This window comes from Pristiophorus japonicus, chromosome 3 (assembly GCF_044704955.1).
Source record: "Pristiophorus japonicus isolate sPriJap1 chromosome 3, sPriJap1.hap1, whole genome shotgun sequence".
NCBI lineage: Eukaryota > Metazoa > Chordata > Chondrichthyes > Pristiophoridae > Pristiophorus > Pristiophorus japonicus.
Genome location: NC_091979.1, coordinates 162,016,168 through 162,037,483, shown reverse-complemented (window position 1 = coordinate 162,037,483; position 21,316 = coordinate 162,016,168). Strand labels below are relative to the sequence as shown.

At 43.7% G+C, this 21,316-nt stretch overlaps 2 protein-coding genes across 2 annotated transcripts in view; one reads left to right on the top strand and one right to left on the bottom strand.

The window, feature by feature from the left end:
- Nucleotides 1-17,880, bottom strand: part of LOC139259970 (gamma-crystallin S-1-like) — a 68,000-nt gene extending 50,120 nt beyond the window's left edge. Inside the window, exon 1 of the mRNA XM_070875982.1 lies at nt 17,855-17,880. The gene's annotated coding sequence lies outside the window, so the exon portion shown is untranslated. The remainder of the gene's footprint in view (nt 1-17,854) is intronic.
- On the top strand, nt 17,343-20,907 carry LOC139259969 (gamma-crystallin S-1-like). Its single transcript, XM_070875981.1, has 4 exons — nt 17,343-17,360; nt 17,511-17,764; nt 17,850-18,092; nt 20,573-20,907. Exons 2-4 carry the CDS (start codon nt 17,756-17,758, stop codon nt 20,846-20,848), a joined length of 528 nt encoding a protein of 175 aa, XP_070732082.1. The 5' UTR covers nt 17,343-17,360; nt 17,511-17,755; the 3' UTR covers nt 20,849-20,907.
- Nucleotides 20,908-21,316: the final 409 nt, after the last annotated feature.

Below are 21,316 nucleotides of genomic sequence, written 5' to 3'. Positions count from 1 at the left end.
AAGTCACTCATTTGCCGCCCGCTGACCTTCGAGGGATCTCTCCGATGAAAACCATCGGCGGCCATCGACGGAACTTGGGCGAACGGAGGACTTCATCAAATTCAGGCCCTCTGTCTCCCATACCAACCATCCTTGGAGCCTCTCAGAAGCTGTCAATTTAGTGCTCATGCCCACAGGGTTGAAACTACCCAAATTATTTCCACTGAACCCAATTACAGGAGAGATGCAATAACATGGAATAACAGAATCCAATTGCTGTTTGGAACATAATGGCCTAGAAGTTGGATATAGACACAAAACAGGTAGTGTTGAGGTCAAACAATGTTATGCAACATTACAACAGTGACTACCCTTCAAAAGTACTTCAATGGCTAGAAAGCGCTTTGAGGCATCTGTGGTTGTGAAAGGCACTATGTAAATGCAATTCTTTCTGCTTTATGCCACTTCAAAATGGTCCAGGTAGCACTCAAAATTCGTGTTCACTCTTCATTAACATGATTATAGTCATGATTTCAGCACTAAACCTGCTGCTCATTTACTTAACACTCAACAGGTGGACCAATATCGGGGTCAGTGTAATTCCCAGTCATGTGTGCCACAGGCTTTTTTCACTACTTAAAGGGGAGATGAATTGATGTTACAGCACCTCATTGTCAGGGTAGTTGGAACCCTAAAAAGGCAAGAGCAAGAGCAAGAGCGAGAGCGAGAGCACCAGGAGGTTTTCCGATGAAGCTCTGGAGGCACTCTTTGTGGCCATGGAGAGGAGGTGTGCTGCACTCTTTCCCCCAAATGGCAGCAAGCCCTTGCCGTCCACCTCCTGTACCATGTGGCAGGAGCTAGCAGACCATGTAAAGATGAGTACTGTAATGCCAAGGTCCGCCATGCAGTGCAGGAAGAAATTTAATGAATTCACACAGTAGTCAAGGTGAGTGAAGATTTCAGCAAATGCCACATACTACCATCTGCAGCACAAGCCTCACACACTGCTCAATGCACCACACCCCTACCAACAATCTCAACCTATCGCCACTCACACCTTGCAATCAAAGCTTCGCTTCACCTCATAACCTTACCACTGCTGCAACACTCACATCCACATCTCATACCTTGCACACACAGCTATTCAACCATGACAGACACATCACCCAAACATATTGCACCACACTCACTCACACACTTCTCGTTCTCTTGCAGGCCAGACTGCCACATAATTGCTGGGAGCAGCAACAGAGAGGCAGGGATCAGGCTGAAGTGCAGGACTTCAGCCAGCTCGAGTAGCGACTTCTCGAGCTCATTCGGGGGTATGTGGTAGAGGCTGTGGCAACCAGCGAGGTGGAACCCCTTGGGGACAATAATGTTCATTCCTAATCCTTCTTCTCACACCTCACTTCCTCCTCATCCCCCAATCTCTTCTCACTTTCAAGCTACTCATGCATGCATGTTAACGGGCTTTCCTCCTACCCCCCTCACCATAACTCGACTCTTGAGCCTTTCTGCTTTCAGATAATCAACAAGCACCCAAGCAACCTGTCCAAGGTCATGGAAGAGAGCGAGGGAGGAGAAGAAGAAAAGGATGCATCACTGAATCTGTCACTCGCAGACACCAGCTCTGAAACTGGCACTTTGCGTACTTTAGAGTCTAGTGTGGTCATGGGATCTGCACAGGGTGAGGCACCGGGCATAAGAAGGTAGCTCGGGGGCCAACTCCCTGGAGGGGCTCTGCACAGAGCTTGGACCCCAGGATTTCCAGCCTTGAAATGATGGTACACTCCCAAAGAGATCGTGTTGTGATGGTGTGCATGACGGGTGATGTCGCAGTTTCCATTGCAGCACAGGTGGAAGCAATCCAACGTCTTGGTGCTGCAAAGGAAGCACAGACTGCTCTCATGCAGTTTCAGCTTGAAGGCACAAAGCTCTGACTGCTGCCATCATGGCAGGGATTACGAGTATTGACTGGTTCTTGCAGGGTGTCACAGTAGCCCAGCAATCTGACCTCCAACAGATTACTAGGAATACTGAGTTGCCGCTCCGGGGGGTGTGGCAGTGGGTCAGTGGAGCAGGACCCTGCTGTCCTCTCTCAGGATGATGGCATTCTTGCTCCCATCACTGCCACTCCACCATTGCCCTATCAGCCAGCCAGCCCAGACTGCTGCCACCCATGCCGAGGTGGTGCAGTTTATAGTCGGGCCTTCTAGGACCGTAACTGCTCGAGGTTGTCCATCTGAAGTCTCCCACATGGAAACTCAGCAGCCTTCCACCAGCGATACTACAGCCACTGGGGGAGCACTTTGTAGGAAGACTAGAGTAGGAAAAGGCACACGAACAATAGACACTATGGGATTGCACGCAGGTGATTCGTTAATATTTATCCTGTAAATATGTGTGATAAATGTATTAATTTTGTTTTTGTGGTGTCTCTCAATTCAGTTTTATGCCCAGGAAGATGCTGTGATATTCCGTGACAGAAGGATGGTATGATGAGGATGTGGTGAGCAACGCGGATCTGGGGTTTCATTCATCGGAATCGGAGTCTGATGAGCCATTCATGGAAAGCCCGTCCAGATGGGAGATTGTCTGCCTATCTCCTCCCTCGCTCCTCATCCTCTTCCTCTACCTCCTCTTCCTCCACATCATCCTCCTCTCCCTCCTGCTCCTCCTAGGTGGTTACGCAAGCCCTGCAAAAAAGGGCTGTGCCCTCATGGTGGCCAAGTTGTGAAGCATGCAGCAGTCCACCACAGAATGGATACTTGCCCCGCCGAATACTGGAGGGCTCCTCCCGAGTGATCAAGGTAGCAGAACCATTGCTTCAGCACCCGATGGTCTGCTCAATGATGTTCCTGGTCGAAACATGGCTCTCATTATGTGAGTGCCGGGCAAGAGTGTTGGGACTGTGGAGGGGAGTCATGAGCCAAGTGGACAATGGTCATCTCTTGTCTCCGATCAGCCACCATTGAGTTTGCTGAGGTGGCTGGATGATTGTTGGATGATTGGACTGATGCAGGGTGAAAGCATCATGGCTGCTGCCAGGAAAGCAGGCATTGACCATCAGGAAGTGCTGCACATGGTCGCACACCACCTTCAGATTAAGTGAGTGATAGTCTTTGCGGTTACGGAAGATCTCAGGATTTTTATGCGGCGCCCGCAAAGCTACATAGGTGCAGTTGATGGCACTCTGCACCATGGGGAAGCCCACTATCCTGGCAAAGCCACATGTATGCTCGTTCTGCTTCTCTCTGCTCAGAGAAAAGACAACGTAGTCCCTTCTCCTGGCCTCAGTGACCTTCTGGATGCAGCAATGGTCAGTGAACTGTAAGATGTCAGTGATATCTCCTGCTGCAGACTGGAGAAGAAATTGAGAGACATGGTGACGTTGACTGCCACTGGGAGAGCTGTGGTCGCCCTGCTCTGGAGCTGCAGGCCTGATTCTGTGGCCACCTCCCTGGTTCTGTGGCCTCCTCCTAATCCATTGCTTCTCGCTTAAGTGGATGTAAGAGATGAGCTCTCAAAAGACCCTAGGTGGGTAGAGCCTCCTGTTAAGAGCCATCATGGCCCTCCTCCTCCTCCCTACGTGTGTATCTTCTTGTCTTCTTCATTGCCTCTGTTCCCTCTGCCGAAGATCTTTGCGCATGAGGACAACTGCCGGTGGAGACCCCATGACTGTGAGCACGTGTTGTGAGCAGAAGCCTTTAAAAAAATAAGTTAATGTTCTGTCACCTTATGTAATATATAGCTCCATCTAATGGATGACTGCTCCACCTAGTGGACTACTGTGGTAATGCAGCCATTGCTGTAATTACAATAAAGGCATCAGGTGACAGGTCACCTGACAAGTTCCTGTGTGACGAGCCATCTTCTAGCCTGTGTGTTTATGATGTCGTAGGGAGTATACCACACCTTTTGAACTTTGAAAGAAGTTAATAAAGCTGGTGGAGTTGCACAAAGTTGCACAGAGCCAGTCAAATTGCATAAACAAGTCAGGTGCAAATGATTGCACCTTAATTTAAATAATTTCAGCAATCTCTTCTATCAGCAGCGCTGCCGGCCATCCCAAAATGGCGGCCGCCGCGGGACCTGGCACCATTTTTTCACTCAATTATGGCAGTAGCGTTAAACCCCCAAATTTCTAGGTCCCAGTCTAATTCAGATCACCTCAACTGATTTGATACAGGATATATTTTTATTCTATAACTATGTGTTTTTTCAGATCACAGCAACTTATTCATATTGTAGAACAATTATGCCTTGTCCTTTTGATTAAAACTATTTCTTGTAGTTACTATTTAATGAATACCATTCACATTTTCCTTTAAACATTTAGTAGATAAGCAATTAGATGTCAAACCGGTAGTTAGTTATGTTCATGATATGCACCAGTCATCCATATCAAATAAGGATTAATGATACAGCTCCCTTTTCAGGATATGTGATGGAATTCAGCAATGATTGCTCATCCACTTATCATTATTTCCACTGCAATGAACTCCACTCCTGCCACGCAGAAGGTGTTTGGATCTCCTACAAACATCCTGAGTACAGAGAAAGGCCACGGTAGAAACTGAGGCTCAAGCTTTTCAACCTCGCCATGTTGCAAATTATCTGTATAAGTCACAACCTCAATCCAAGAAAGCTTCAAAAATAAAACTGACTTCAGTGATATGGCTATGACCCATGAGGATATGGGGTAGATTTTAACTTTGTATCATAGTGTAAAGCAGGTGATAGAGAATCTGCAGCTCGGTTTACAGAGATGTAAAACAGGTTTACAGAGATGCAAAACAAACTACTGATTCGCTATCACCCATTTTACAATTTCACAGAAAATCAAAATCTACCCCATAGTTTCCTTTCATTACCTAGTATTGCATAGTATTTACAGCACAGAAACAGACCATTCAGCCCAACAGATCCATGTCAGTGTTTATACTCCACACGAACCTCCCCCCACCCCTCTTCATCTTACCCCATCAACATATCCTTCTATTCCTTTCCATCTCATGTGTTTAGCTAGCTTCCACATTAATGCATCAATGCTAGTCACCTCAACTGCTCCTTGTGGTAGCGAGTTCCACATTCTAACCACGCTCTGGGTAAAGAAATTTCTTCTGGAATTATTAATGACTATCTTATATTTATGGCGCCTAGTTCTGGTCTGCCCCTCAAATGGAAACATCTTTTCTACGTGTACCCTATCAAACACTTTCAAAATCTTAAAGGCCTCTATTAAGTCACTTCTCAGTCTTCTCTTTTCTAGAGAAAGCTCCAGCTTGTTCAATCTTCAAGCACCTTTTCTAGTGCTTCTATATCCTTTTTATAACATGTAGATCAGAACTGTTCACAGTAATCCAAGTGTGGTCTAACCAAGGTTCTATACACGTTTAACATAACTTCTCTGCTTTTTAATTCTATCCCTTTGAAATGAACCCCAGTACTTAATTTGCTTTTTTATGGTCTTACTAACCTGCATCGCTACTTTTAGTAATTTGTGTATCTGTCCCCCCAGACCCTCCGGCTCCTCTATCCTTATTCTTCCACTAAAATGTAATAACTCACACCTATCCGTATTGGAGTTCATTTTCCCATTCTGTAAGTTAATTAATGTCTTCCTGTATTTTGTCGCAGTCCTCCTCCATATTAACTTACCCCCAGTTTCATAACATTAATCAGCATATTAGCAATATGCACTAATTGATCAGAAATTATGCACTTGGTGTCAGACTTAACTAAATATTTATTCTGCAGATACTGATAGAAATTTTGGTCTGATTGTGAAGCTGAGTGAGAAAGAAATGATTGGGCGGGAGATGATATAATCCATCGACTTTTATTGTGATTGGGATTAGGCTTCAGACAGACCTTTTTCTGAGCTCTGGGAGTAACACAAAATACTTTAGGAGTTAGTGAGCGAAACTGCACCAATCATAGACAATGCTGTTAGTGACATGGACCAAGGTGCACACAGTATATGGCAGAGTGTAAACTGGACGAGAGGGATTTGAACCAAGACTTATTAGCGAGGTAAGTGTAGAGATGCATGGAAACAACTGTGGAGTTGGGGAGGAAATAATCACCTAGCCTGATCTTTTTTTTTACCTGTACACTTTCTGGTGAGATTCACTGGATAGCAATCAGCAGCAGGAACACAGCTATATTTGTCCTATTTCCTAGTCCAAGGGTTCAGAGGCAAACTTTGGTCATAAACTGTAGCCTTGGCTAAGATTAGCTTAGACTGGAGATTGAATCTGAAAACTTCCTTGACAGTATGAGTCAATACCACATTGGGCAGCGTATTTACTAATTAAGCTATCAAGGGAGCTGGCTACATATCTTCTTAAACTTTAAGGGCGCATCCACTCATATACTAAAGTCAATGAATATTTCTGGACAGCATAGTCTTTAAAGATGTGACAAAACCACACCGCATCTTCAAAGTGAATGCCAGTAGCTATGGCTTGATCAGACATCAGAATGCCAGTTCTTACATTGTACTGGCATAAGAACAATACAGACTATCCGTGCTTTCAAACTGTGCTCCTGTCTGGGCTGGCATGGATTGGAACATGCATGGTACGATAAGCCAGGAATGTTAAACCAATTCATTTTCATGGTTCAATGAAACAGACTTATTTTTACAAGGAATCTAAAAGACTTTGATCATTGAAGCACCTCCAATTCCATTTTTCATGCAAAAAATAATATTTACAAAACTATTTGAAGAATGTCTTAAACAGTAAAATTCCTAATTGCTTTGGAAAGCATATATTTTAATATCTTATCTTATCATTTATTTGAAGCAAGTCTTTGTGGTATAATAATCATGTTACTATTGCCTTCAAACTTGGTTTACAAATTTTGCCTCTTTGAGAAAAAAGCTCTGCAATATTTCATAGATTAGATGGGAGAGAGGAAAGAGTGATAAATATTCATATTAGCTCAGTGAAGAAACATGTAAATGTTACGATGCTGTTATATCACAGATACCAACTTAACACAGGAACTTGCAATGCTGTTTGAATGCTGGCTCCATATTACTCCATAGTCAGGTACTTCAGTGCAACACTGAGTGAGAACTGTACAGTTGGATGTGCTGTCCTTCAGATGAGGTTTTAAACCAAGGTCCCATCTGCCCTCTCAGGTGGATGTAAAAAATCCCATGGTTCTATTTGAAGATAAGCAGGACAGTTCTCCTGGTGTCCTGGTCAACATTTATCTCTCTACCAACACCACTAAAAACAGATTTTCTGGTCATTTACCTCATTGCTGTTTGTGCGACCTTGCTGTGTGCAAATTGGCTGCCATGTTTGCCTACAAAATAACAGTGACCACGCTTCAAAAGTACATCCTGAGGTTCTAAAAAGATATTGTATAAAGTCAAGTTCCCTTTCTTTCTGAACATATTGTGGAACTCTGCTTGGCTGTGTGGAACAGAGAGCTGGCAGGACTATTAAAACATGAAAAAGTTATATTACATAGTTTCCAGGCGGTTCATCCGATGGTTGCAACAGGTGCAAAGCTGGAACAATGTGACACTTCAGGTGGTCTCATAGTGCTCAGGAAAAGTGATGCAAGTTTAGCAAATTCACCCAGTTTAATGTTAGTGGGAAGCGAGACTGTTTCATGTTGATACAAAATATATAGTTTAACTGCCTATTAATGAACAAGAGGAATGAGTTGAAAGCAGTTTATATATTTCCACTGGCCCATTAAAAAGACTAAATTACTGTTAGTTACTGTATAATAGGATGTAACCTCACTCTTCCCCATCACTATACTTTCAAACCCTACAGCTGCATTCTTGATGTATTTGAAATTTTCCTTTTAAAGGTATTGTAGTACTTGATAACTTTATCATACTGGGTTTAAGACTTTGTACAATGAATGTCTTGATCATTGTGCCTTAAAATAACTTTAGGAACTATTCATACATTCAAATAAATGTCACACTCATGAATACTGAAGGAGAAATGAAGAGAAAGCAATCTTTTTGTGACATTTCAATCACCTTTGATACTTCAGTTATAATTCATTTTGGTGAGAAATTGTAGAAAACCATTTTATACTGAGCATTTAATTAATGATTTCTTGATGGGAAAGTTACCCAATGATGCGGCTTGGTAATTTATTTTTATATTAATTTTAACAAGTTCAAGATTTAAATTTCAAAATCTGAGGGGGTAATTTTGACTTTATGCGATAACGTAAAATGGTTGACAGGAAATCGGCAGCCTGTATTACATCTCCTCATCTAGGGCCCAATTTTGGCCATGACTTGCATCAATTTTTTTGGAGTAAGTTGTTTTTTCTGGCGTAAGTTTAAAAAATGCCATTTTCCTCTAAACATTTGCTCCAGAGTAAGTCAGTTAGGTACGATTTTTTTTAGTTAAGTTTTTTTTTTCAAAAGGGGGGATTCCCAGATATTTACGCCAATTTTGGTCATTTATGCCACTTTGGCCAGCTAATACTTACTCCAAATTGACTTAGGTCAGCGTATGTGGCCACTCTGAAAAACCTTGCAGGAAGTTAAGAATTCGGTGCAGGTTAGTACATTTAAAGCACTAAACAAAGCACAAAAATAAGCATTATATAACAAATAAAAAATACAAGGAACCTGAGGACCTGCACCAAGACTTACAAAGCACTAAACAAGCCACAAAAAGCAATAAGCAATCAATCAATAACAAATAAAAAATAGAAATCCTACCTTTTATGCCAGAATCAAGTCCCCCCCCCTCCCCCCATCAAAACACTCTTTCTCCCCACCCCCCCTCCGCAAACTCTCCTCCTCCCCCCCACCCACCCCCCCCGCCTCCCAATCAAAACTCTCAACCACAACCATCAATAAATAAAAAATAAAACTGAAGTCCTACCTCGGCCTGGGAAGTCAGCGGGCCGACCAGCTGGTGCGAGAGGCCACTCAGCCGGGGATAGGTGTGGCGAAGATCGGGGCATCCCTTCGGCCTGGGATAGGGCCTGCGAGAATCGGGTCCTACTCACAGCCCACAGGGCATGCTGGGAGGGCGACGAGCATGAGCGCAGACTCCACTGCGCATGCGCGCAGCTGCCGGCAGTGCTTTCTGCATTGGGCTGTTGCTCCGTCCCCCACTACACAAGCTACGCCACGCTGGGACACAAGAGAGTCAGCAGAGCGAGCAGGATCGGGCCCCTTTTTTTCGGCGCCATTTCCAGCGCGCAAAGTTGCCGCATTTAAGTTAAGTGCGCCGAAAAAAGGGGTTGGGGAAAATTGGGCCCCTAATTACTGTGGCTACAAGAGCAGGTCAGAGGCTGGGTATTTTGCGGCGGGTGTCTCACCTCTTGTCTCCCCAAAGCCTTTTCACCATCTACAAACACAAGTCAGGAGTGTGACGGCATACTCACCACCTGCCTGGATGAGTGCAGCTCCAACAACACTCAAGAAGCTCGACACCATCCAGGACAAAGCAGCCTGTTTGATTGGCACTCCATACACCACCTTAAACATTCACTCCCACCGTGGCTACAGTGTGTACCATCTACAAGATGCACTGCAGCAACTTGCCAAGGCTTCTTCGGCAGCACCTCCCAAACCTGCGACTTCCACCACCTAGATGGACAAGGGCAGAGGTCGCATGGGAATACCATCACCTGCAAGTTCCCCTCCAAGTTATACAGCATCCTGTCTTGGAAATATATTGCCGTTCCTTCATCGTTGCTGGGTCAAAATCCTGGAACTCCCTCCCTAACAGCACTGTTTGAGTACCTTCACCACACAGATTGCAGCGGTTTAAGCAGACAGCTAACCACCACCTTCTCAACGGCAATTAGGGATGGGCAATAAGAACATAAGAACATAAGAAATAGGAACAGAAGTCGGCCATACGGCCCCTCGAGCCTGCTCCTTCATTCAATAAGATCATGGCTGATCTGATCATGGACTCAGCTCCACTTCCCTGTCCGCTCCCCATAATCCCTTATCTCCTTATCGATTAAGAAATTGTCTATTTCTGTCTTAAATTTATTCAATGTCCCAGCTTCCACAGCTCTCTGAGGCAAAGAATTCCACAGATTTACAACCCTCTGAGAGAAGAACTTTCTCCTCATCTCAGTTTTAAATGGGCAACCCCTTATTCTAAGATCATGCCCTCTCATTCTAGTCTCCTCTATCAGTGGAAACATCCTCTCAGCATCCACCTTGTCAAGCCCCCTCATAATCTTATACGTTTAGATAAGATCACCTCTCATTCTTCTGAATTCCAATGAGTAGAGGCCCAACCTATTCAACCTTTCCTCATAAGTCAAACACTCATCTCTGGAATCAATCTAGTGAATGTTCTCTGAACTGCCTCCAAAGCAAGTATATCCTTTCATAAATATGGAAACCAAAACTGCACGCAGTATTCCAGGTATGGCCTCACCAATATGGCCTCAATATAGCTGTAGCAAAATGTCCCTGCTTTTATACTCCATCTCCTTTGCAATAACGGCCAAGATTCCATTGGCCTTTCTGATCACTTGTTATACCTGCATACTATCTGTTATGTATGTAAACATGTAATTACCATATCTAACCACCAGAGGGCTTATCCCCTGGAGTCCCAAGAAATCCCACAATCCCTTTGGAGCATCTGTATATAAGGAGGCCTCACAGGCTGGAGAGGCACTCTGAGATCTGTAATATAGGACTATGGTCACACTTACTTTGAGCTTGCAGTTTCTAGCCTGACTCTTCATTCAAGACATAACAACTGGCGACGAGATACAGATGATGAACACCAACACAACAATGAAGAGAACTGTGGGCATCCTGGAGAAATTTTTGGAGGGAGATGATTGGGAAACCTTCGTGGAGTGACCTGACCAATACTTCGTGGCCAACAAGCTGGAAGGAGAAGGGAACGCTGCCAAACAAAGGGTGATCCTCCTCACCATTTGCGGGGCACCAACGTATGGCCTCATGAAAAACCTGCTCCCTCCAGCAAAACCCACAGACAAGTCATACGATGAGTTGTGCACACTAGTCCAGGAGCATCTAAACCCGAAGGAAAGTGTTCTGATGGCGAGGTATCGGTTCTACACATACAAGAGGTCTGAAGGCCAGGAAGTGGAGAGCTACGTTGCCGAGCTAAGGCGCCTTGCAGGACATTGCGAATTTGAAGGACACTTGAAACATATGCTCAGGGACTTCTTTTACTTGGCATTGGCCATGAAGTAATACTTTGCAAACTTTTGACTGTACAAACCCCAACATTGAGTAAAGCCATCGCGATAGCCCAGGCGTTTATCTCCACCAGTGACAATACCAAACAAATTTCCCAGCAAACTAGTGCTGCTGCAAGTACTGTGAACAAAGTAATGTTGTTTTCGAATCGAAATGCACATGGCAGGTCTTACACGCCTGTAGCTACATGTCCGCAGATGACTCAGAGTCCGCCATCAAGGGTGGTGAATACAAAGCAATTAACACCTTGTTGGCGCTGCGGGGGTGATCATCGATTCCATCCATGCCGCTTCAAAGGATATGTTTGCAATGGCTGTGGAACAATGGGACACCTCCAATGTATGTGCAGGCGAGCTGAAAATCCTGCTAATCCTCCAAAACACCATGTTGCAGAGGAGGATCATGATGAACCAGAGCCTCAGACCGACGAGGCAGAGGTATATGGGGTGCACACATTTACCACAAAGTGTCTCCCGATAATGCTGATGGAGCTGGACATGGGCGCAAGCCAGTCCATAATGAGTAAAAAGACTTTTGATAAGTTGTGGTGCAACAAGGCTTCAAGGCCAGTCCTGACTTCCATTCGTACCAAACTTAGAATGTACACAAAGAAACTGATTCCCGTAATTGGCAGTGCTACCATAAAGGTCTCTTACGATGGAGCGGTGCACGATTTACCACTCTGGGTGGTACCGGGCGATGGCCCCACGCTGTTCGGCAGGAGCTGGCTGGGAAAGATATGCTGGAACTGGGATGACGTCCGAGTGCTTTCGTCCGTCGACCAGGTCACGTGCCCAGGTCCTAAGCAAGTTCCCCGCGCTGTTCGAACCAGGCATCGGGAAGTTCCAAAGAGCAAAAGTGCAGATCCATTTGCTTCCAGGGGCGCGATCCATCCATCACAAAGCGAGAGCGGTACCTTACTTAATGAGAGAGAGGGTGGAGATCGAGCTGTACAGGCTACAACGAGAGGGCATCATTTCGCCGATCGAATTCAATGAGTGGGCCAGTCCGATTGTTCCAGTCCTCAAGGGAGACGGCACCGTCAGAATCTGTGGTGATTACAAAGTAACTATCAATTGTTTCTCACTGCAAGATCAATACCCGCTACCCAATGCAGACGACTTATTTGTGACGCTGGCGGGAGGGAAAACGTTCACAAAGCTGGAATTGACCTCAGCCTACATGACACAGGAGCAGGAGGAATCTTTGAAAGGCCTCACCTGCATCAACACGCACAAAGGTCTTTTCATTTACAACAGGTTGGTGCCCATTTGGGATTCGATCGGCCGCAGCGATATTCCAGAGGAACATGGAAAGCTTGCTGAAGTGTGTCCTGTGCACCGTGGTCTTCCAGGACAGGTCGGGACATCGTCGAGCACCTGCAGAACCTGGAGGAGGTTCTTAGTCGGCTTAATCATGTGGGGCTCAGGCTAAAATGCTTTAAGTGCATTTTCCTGGTGCCTGAAGTGGAGTTCCTGGGGAGAAGAATCGCGGCAGATGGCATCAGGCCCACCGATTCGAAGACGGAGGCAATCAAAAATGCACCAAGACCACAGAACGTGACGGAGCTGCGGTCGTTTCTAGGAATCCTGAAATACTTTGGTAACTTCTTACCGGGTCTTAACACATTGTTAGAACCCCTGCACTTTTTACTGCATCAAGGAGATGAATGGGTTTGGGGTAAAAGCCAAGAAAATGCCTTTGAGAAAGCTAGGAAGCTGTTATGTTCAAACAAATTGCTTGTGTTGTACGATCCATGTTAACGTTTGGTACTAGCATATGATGCATCATCATACGGGGTCACGTGTGTATTTCAACAAGCTAATGAATTTGGGAAATTTTAACTGGTTGCTTATGCATCCAGAAGTCTGTCTAAGACCAAGAGGGCCTACAATATGATTGATAAAGAAGTGTTAGCGTGTGTTTACGGGGTAAAGAAAATGCATCAATATCTGTTCGGGCTCAAATTTGAATTGGAAACTGACCATAAGACACTTCTATCCATCTTTTCTGGAAATAAGGGGATAAATACGAATGCATCGGCCCGCATCCAGAGATGGGCGCTCACGTTGTTCGCATACAACTACGCCAGCCGCCACGGGCTAGGCACAGAAAACTGTGCCGATGCTCGCAGTAGGCTACCGTTGCCCACCACCAGGGTGGAGATGGCACAGCCCGCAGATCTAGTTATGGTAATGGAAGCATTCGAGAGTGAGCAATCACCTGTTACTGACCAACAAATTGGAACCTGGATGAGCCAGGACTGCCCACTGTCCTTAGTAAAAAACTGTGTGCTCCACGGGAGTTGGTCTAGTGTCCCGTTAAAGATGCAGGAAGAAATAAAGCCGTAGCAGCGGTGCAAAGATGAAATGTCTATACAGGCAGACTGCCTCCTATGGGGTAATCATGTAGTTATACCAAAAAAGGGCAGGGACACTTTCATTAGTGATCTCCACAGTACCCACCCAGGCATTGTAATGATAAAAGCGATAGCCAGATCCCACGTGTGGTGGCCCGGTATCGATGCAGACTTAGAGTCCTGCATGCACAAATGTAATACATGTTCACAGTTAAGCAATGCACCCAGGGAGGTACCACTAAGTTTATGGTCTTGGCCCTCCAATCCGTGGTCTAAGGTTCATGTCGAGTATGCAGGCCCATTCTTGGGAAAAACATTTTTAAGTGGTTGTGGATGCATACTCCAAGTGGATTGAATGTATGATAATGTCGGCAAGCATGTCCGCTGCCACCATTGAAAGCCTATGGGCCATGTTTGCCATGCACGGCCTGCCTGATGTCCTTGTAAGTGACAATGGGCCGTGCTTTACCAGTGCCAAATTCAAGGAATTCATGACCCGCAATGGGGTCAAACATGTCACGCCTGCCCCGTTTAAGCCAGCGTCCAATGGTCAGGTAGAACGAGCAGTTCAAACAATCAAGCAGAGCTTGAAAAGGGTAACTGAAGGCTAACTGCAGACTCGCTTATCCCAAGTCCTGCTTAGTTACCGCAGAAGACCCCACTTGCTCAGCGGGGTCCCTCCCGCTGAACTGCTCATGAAAAGGACACTTAAGACAAGGCTCTCGTTAATCTACCCTGATTTACATGAACAGGTAGAGAGCAGGCGGCTTCAACAGAATACATATCATGATCATGCAAATGTGTCACGAGAAATTGAAGTAAATGATCCTGTATTTGTGTTGAACTATGGACAAGGTCCCAAGTGGATTGATGGCACTGTTTTCGCCAAAGAGGGGGGTAGGGTGTTTGTGGTCAAACGCTCAAATAGACTCACCTGCAGAAAACACTTGGACCAAACCAAACTCAGATTTACGGACTATCCAGAACAACCCACAATAGAGTCTACCTTTTTCGACCCTCCAACAAACACACAAGTGGCAACCGACCCAGCGGTTGACCACGAAGCAGAACCCATCACCCCCAGCAGTCCAGCAAGGCCAGCTGCACAGCAGCCCAGCGAAGGCCCAACAAATGACTCACCAACTCCAGCATTTGCACCAAGACAATCAACCAGGGAAAGGAAGGCCCCAGATCGACTCATATTGTAAATAGTTACACTATTGACTTTAGTGGGGGGGGAGTGTTGTTCTGTATGTAACCTGTAATTACCATATCCAACCACCAGAGGGCTTATCCCCTGGAGTCCCAAGGGACCCCACAATCCCTTGGGAGCACCTGTATATAAGGAAGCGTCACAGGCTGGAGAGGCACTCTGAGATCTGTAATGAAGGACTATGGTCACACTTACTTTGAGCTTGCAGTATCTAGTCTGACTCTTCATTCAAGACAACACTATCCTTTTATGTTTCATACACAAGTACCCCAAGGTCCCGCTGTACTGCAGCACTGCCATCTTTCTCCATTTAGATAATAACTTGCTCTTTTTCTGCCAAAGTGCATGACCTCACTTTCCGACATTATACTCCATCTACTGAATTTTTGCCCACTCACTTAACCTGTTTATGTCCTTATGCAGATTTTTTGTGTCCTCCTCACACATTGCTTTTCCTCCCATCTTTGTATCATCAGCAAACTTGGCTACATTACACTCAGTCCCTTCTTCCAAGTCGTTAATATAGATTGTAAATAGTTGGGGGTCCCAACATTGATCCCTGCGACACCCCACTAGCTATTGGTTGCAAACCAGAGAATGAACTATTTATCCTGACTCTCTGTTTTCTGTTAGTTAGCCAATCCTCTATCCATGCTAATATATTACTCCCAACCCCGTGAACTTTTATTTTGTGCAGTAACCTTTTATGTGGCACCTTGTCAAATGCCTTCTGGAAGTCCAAATACACCACATCCACTGGTTCCCCTTTATCCACCTTGTCCGATACATCCTCAAAGAATTCCAGCAAATTAGTCAAACATGACTTCCCCATCATAAATAAATGCTGGTTTTGCCAGCGATGCCCACATCCTGTGAATGAATAAAAAAATGTCTCCTCAGTTTCATTCCCATTGCAACCCATTTTACACTATCACACAAACTTACAAATCTGCCCCTGAAAGTGATGATTTATTTTGGCAGTTATAAAACATGGTTACACTCAAGGAACATTTCAACATCTGAATGAAACTGCTAAACTGATGAATAAGGAAGGAATAGCCAATATTTTTTAAATCATACTAATAAATTGTCTATGGCATTGCCCAGTCAGTTGATATCTATAAAGCTATTTTATATGCAAGGGGGCAACTGAGTTGGGAGAGAGACTTCGGAAACTCACTCTACAGAGCCACCTAGTGGCCATATCCTGCAACTACATCATCATGACAGTTGTAACAAAATTGAATAAGAAATATTGACAAAGCAATTTACAGTTGTAAATGTTGACACTTAGTGTGACTAAAGATTGTAAAAACAGGAGATAAGCTTTGTGGACAACTAGCATGCTCCCTTTATAAGATTGTTTAATAACAGACAGATATATTTTGAAATGCTTTGTGTGAAGTGATCGCTATCTGTTGAGCAGCTTTTCACCCATTTTTCCATTGCATAGTTTTTGTCCTTGACTTGGCAAAAATCTCCACAACGTACATTTTCCTAGAAAAAAGCTTCAAAATGTTTTCTAAGTCTCGTTTTATTCAGGATTTCAACATAACAGAATGCAGTATCTGAAAGGCTTACAGAATTTGCACATCTCATTAAATAAAAACAAGGTATTATATTCTGTTCCAGTAACTGATTGTTACATAACCTGCAAATTAATCCAGATTTTAGGGTTGGTTTGTTGAAATACTCACAAGCAATTAAGCGCATGACAGAACTAAACCTATTGGAACCAACTATAGTTCCCCGAAACATCATAGGACAGGAGGTACCGTACTAACCTCCAGAATGGATATAGACATGATGGCTTCCACCCCAGTACATGCTCAGCTAGAAATGGCTCCCTCTGCAATCCCAGATCAAGCGTTTCAAGCTTTTCCATTTCTAGATGAGTTTGGCACATGGACTAGATTTTTGAGTTACGGGAGATTATCATAATCAATATAGCTTGAAAATTTTAAAGATAGCTTTTTCTCCATTGATGGAAATGATATTGGTGATATACAGGGAAAGTGAATATGAACTGTGCAATCAGCATCTCTTTTTGTTGTATTTTTCATAGCACTGGAGGATGTGCAAAAAAATTGACAAGGTTGATACCAGAACTGAGAGGGAGCAACTATCAGGAAAGACTGAATAGGGTGGGTTTGTTTTCTCTAGAAAAGAGTAGACTGAGAGGTGACCTGATAGTGGTCTTTAAAATTATGAAGGAGTTTGATAAGGTAAATATAGAGAAGATGTTTCCACTCCAAAACTAGGGGCTATAAATATAAGAATGTCACAAATAAATCCTTTCAGGAATTCCAGAAGCTTCTTTACTCAGAGAGTGGTGAGATTGTGAAGTGGTTGAGGCTAATTGCATAGCTGCATTTAAGGAGAAGCTAGATAAACACACGAGGGAGACAGGAATAGAAGGGTATGTTGATAGGGTGAGATGCAGTAATGAAGGGGAAGGCTTGTGTGGAGTATAAATACCGGCATAGACCTGTTGGACCAAATTGCCTTTTTCTGTGCTGTAAAATTCTATGTAATTCTATGTAACACTGATTCCTGCTGATACATGATTCATTGTGTAATATTACAAAAAATACAGAGTATGCTTGCTTTGACATACTTATAAATTAAAAGTGTTTTGATTTTGATAAAAAGGACCTGATTGTTATGTTTCATGTAATTTTTTTAAACAAACTATTTTCTAATTATTTCTAACTTTTAAGAATCCTCACTATGTTATTTTCAAATAGAAAATGCATTGCATTTGTAACGTGCCATGGTAAATCGACTGAACAAAGACTTAATACTCAGTCTATACTTTCTGCATCAATACATCAAGTGAGTGCCAACAAAGAGTACAAGACATGTCATAGAAGAATCTGCTGACTTGGAAAATGTTTTGGAATTCTTCAATGAAATAACAAAGGTTGGGTCTATAAAAAGCCATCATCTCTAACTCCTGGCACACGACTATAGCTCTGGCAGTGTCTTCAAAATGGTTAAGGTAAAAATGATTTGTTTTCTATGATATTTTGTTTTGTTAAAAACAGTTACGCTTCAGCATAGCTAACATTTTTCTAATACTACAGATCACCTTCTATGAGGACAGGAACTTCCAGGGTCGGCACTACGAGTGCAATACTGACTGTGCTGACCTGCACTCTTACTTCAGCCGCTGTAACTCCATCCGTGTGGAGAGTGACTGGTGGGTGGTGTATGAGAGACCCAATTACATGGGATACCAGTATGTTCTGAGCAGGGGAGAATATCCTGACTACCAGCGCTGGATGGGATTCAATGACAACATCAGGTCATGTCGCACGTATAGCTATGTAAGTGACCCAATATGATTATTATTTGAAATTATTGTACATCTTTATATGTTAAGTGTATAATATTTCACTATAATTCATATACCTTTTACTTTATTGACAAAAGATACATTTTAATCTATAGAGTGGACAAGAAATGTACAGGATGGTTAACTTCTCATCACTAATATGATTAAAAAAGCATAGAACAAGGAACCCCATTCATATTTAAGCTGATTTGTTTGCACATATTAATGAACAGTGGAACAGGGGGAAGTATACTCTATATCCTTACAATGTCATTTAAGCCTCCCCCCCACCACCTATCCGCGATAGCCAAGCAAGCCTTACCAGAAAAATCTCTGGTTTAATTCAAACGAGGACGTTATGATAAAACTGTATAAATTACTGATTAGCCCTCAGCCTGAGTGTTGTGTCCAATTCTGGGCACCATTCTTTAAGAAGGATGTCAAAGCTTTGAAGAGGGTGCAGAGGAGATTTACCATAATTATACCAGGGATGAATTACTTCATTTATTCGGAGGGACTAGAGAAGTTGGGATTGTTCTCCGTAAAACAGAGAAGGCTAAGGGGAGATTTAATTGAGGAGCTCAAAATTATGAGGGAGTTTTGATAGTGTAAATAACAAGAAAGTGTTTCCATTGGTGGGTGGGCCGTTAACCAGAGAATAATAGATTTAAGATAATTAGCAAAAAAAACCAGAAGGGAGATGAGGAGAATCATTTTAGCAGTGAATTGTTATGACCTGGAATGCACTGCCTGAAAAGATGGTGGAAGCAGATTCTATTGTAACTTTGAAAAGGGAATTGGATAAATGACAAAAAGTATTACAAAGTATTTACAGTACAGAAACAGCCCATTCGGCCCAACAGATCCATGCCGGTGTTTGTGTTCCACACCAGCCTGCATCATCGAACCACATCAATATATCCTTCTATCCCTTTCTCACTCATGTGCTTATCTGTCTTCCCCTTAAATGCATCTATGCTATTCACCCCAACTACTGTGGTCCACATTCTATTCACCTGAATTCCCTGTTGGATTTATTAGTGACTATCTTACATTTATGGCCCCTAGTTCTGATCTAGCCTGCAAGTGGAAGAAGGTCTACCCTATCAAACCCTTTCATAATCTTAAAGACTCTATCAGGTCACCATTCAGTCTTCTCTTTTCCAGAGAACAGAGTCCTTCCTGATAGGTATCATTCTAGTAACTCTTCTTTGCACCTTTTCCAGTGCCTCAATGCCCCTTTTATAATATGGAGACCAGAACTGTTCACAGTACTCCAAGTGTGGTCTAACAAGGTTCTATGCAAACTTAACATAATTTCTCTGCTTTTCAATTCTATCACTCCAGAAATGAACCCCAGTGCTTTGCATTTTTATGGCCTTATTAACCTGCGTCACTACTTTTAGTGATTTGTGTATTTGTACCCCCAAATCCCTCTGCTCCTCTACCCCATTTAGACACTTATTTTCCAAGGAGTATGTAGCATCCTCATTCTTCATACCTAAATGTACAAAAATAGCAGAGTAGTGAACATAGGAGGCTTACAGGATCTGGTTCAACTGTGATGGTCTCCCTAATCTGTTGGTATTCAGTGACTAGGCTCAGACACGAATTTCTCACTGTTTGGTTAAGGTATGACCATTGTCTATAGAGCCATACCCCAATGAGAGTCAGTGCCTTAAGGATTGCAGTGCAATTTAGAAGTTACAGTAGAATCAAATTCAAAGTCCCCTTAATGTCTGTTGCTGTCCCCTTACTTCATTGACGAGTGTTATCTTTTGGCGATCATCAGTGTGTTATTTATTTTGAATCAGGGCCGAAATTGCCCACCGCCCGAAACGAGTCGCACCTACCACTCTTGAAGTGTTCCGTCCACCCCAATGCATGGGACGACCAAACCGGAGAAATTAAGCACTTGGTACTTTTTTTCCGAAGCAGGGCGGAAGGGACCTCATCACTGGGGCGGAAGTGGGGGTGGGACGGAGTGACCGAAGCTGCAAGTCATCAGCGCTGCACTGATGGCATCATCTCACTGGCGCGTCACAACGTTCCTCCCCATCAGTTAAAGGGGAGGGTCGCAGAAACTCTGCAGACACTTTAGTGGCAAACACGGGCCCCCAGGGAGGGTTTCGGCTGGGCCAGCGGCCTGGCACCCAAGAAGGGGTTTTTCAATTTTTGAAGGAGGCAATTTCCCACGGGGTAAATTCGGGAAGGGGTCAGCGCTGGTTGGTTAGGGGTTGGCACGTGCATGCCGCAATGGGAAAATGGGCGGAATGGTCCCCTACGCTGCTCCAAAGCGGAGGAAGGGCAGTCTGCACTCACCCATGGCCATCACTTTCAGGCAGCCATGGGTCTTATAGAAAGCGCAACTTCGGCCCCGATATGTTAGATTCAAGGATGATGTACTCAAGTAACTGTGGATGAATTTGTGTTAGGTTTATATTAAATAATAAATAACATGTTTCATCTCAGACAAGCGGGGCTTCATACAAAATAAAAGTTCATGAGAGGCCTGACTTTGGAGGTCAGATGATGGAATTCCTGGATGACTGTCCATCTGTCTACGATCGTTTCCACCATCATGACATTCACTCCTGCCATGTGATGGACGGTTACTGGACCTTCTATGAACATCCCAACTACAGAGGCCGGCAGTACTTCATGAGACCCGGTGAATACAGGAGATTCAATGACTGGGGTGCCATCGTGGCTACTGTCGGCTCTTTCCGCCGCATTGTGGTCATCTAAACTTCATGAGCGTCCTTTAAGAAAAATGAGCAGAAAATAAAAAATTGTTTCAGCATTTACTTTACTGTCCAAGTACTTTCTTATCGATATCGTTTATGCTTGTAAATGGTCCTGCCTGACAATCAACACCTTTCTAAAAAGGAAGAGGTTATAAGAAATGATAGGAGCTGCTGGAGGTGGACATTATTTACTTTCAAGTATTACTTCAGAGAAGCAATCTGGCTCTTCTCTATCAGTCCCTGCCTAAAAGTAAAGGAAGATTTAAAAACTTTTTAAATGTTAAATAAATTGTTCCTCTGCCCGCTCTTTTTAATATTTAAATTTAAAGTTATGAAAATATTATCTCTTATCGCAAAAATCTAATGGCCCAAGGTACTCGGCAGATTCTCTTAATATCAATTGCACGACACTAAATGACAAACTCTGCTCAGTGCTGAAAATACAGAGTAGAACAACGCTTTAGTGATC

Coding starts and splice junctions, on each gene's coding strand:
- LOC139259969 (XM_070875981.1), top strand. Junction 18,093..20,572: donor CATGTCGCACGTATAGCTAT/GTAAGTGACCCA, acceptor GTTTCATCTCAG/ACAAGCGGGGCTTCATACAA.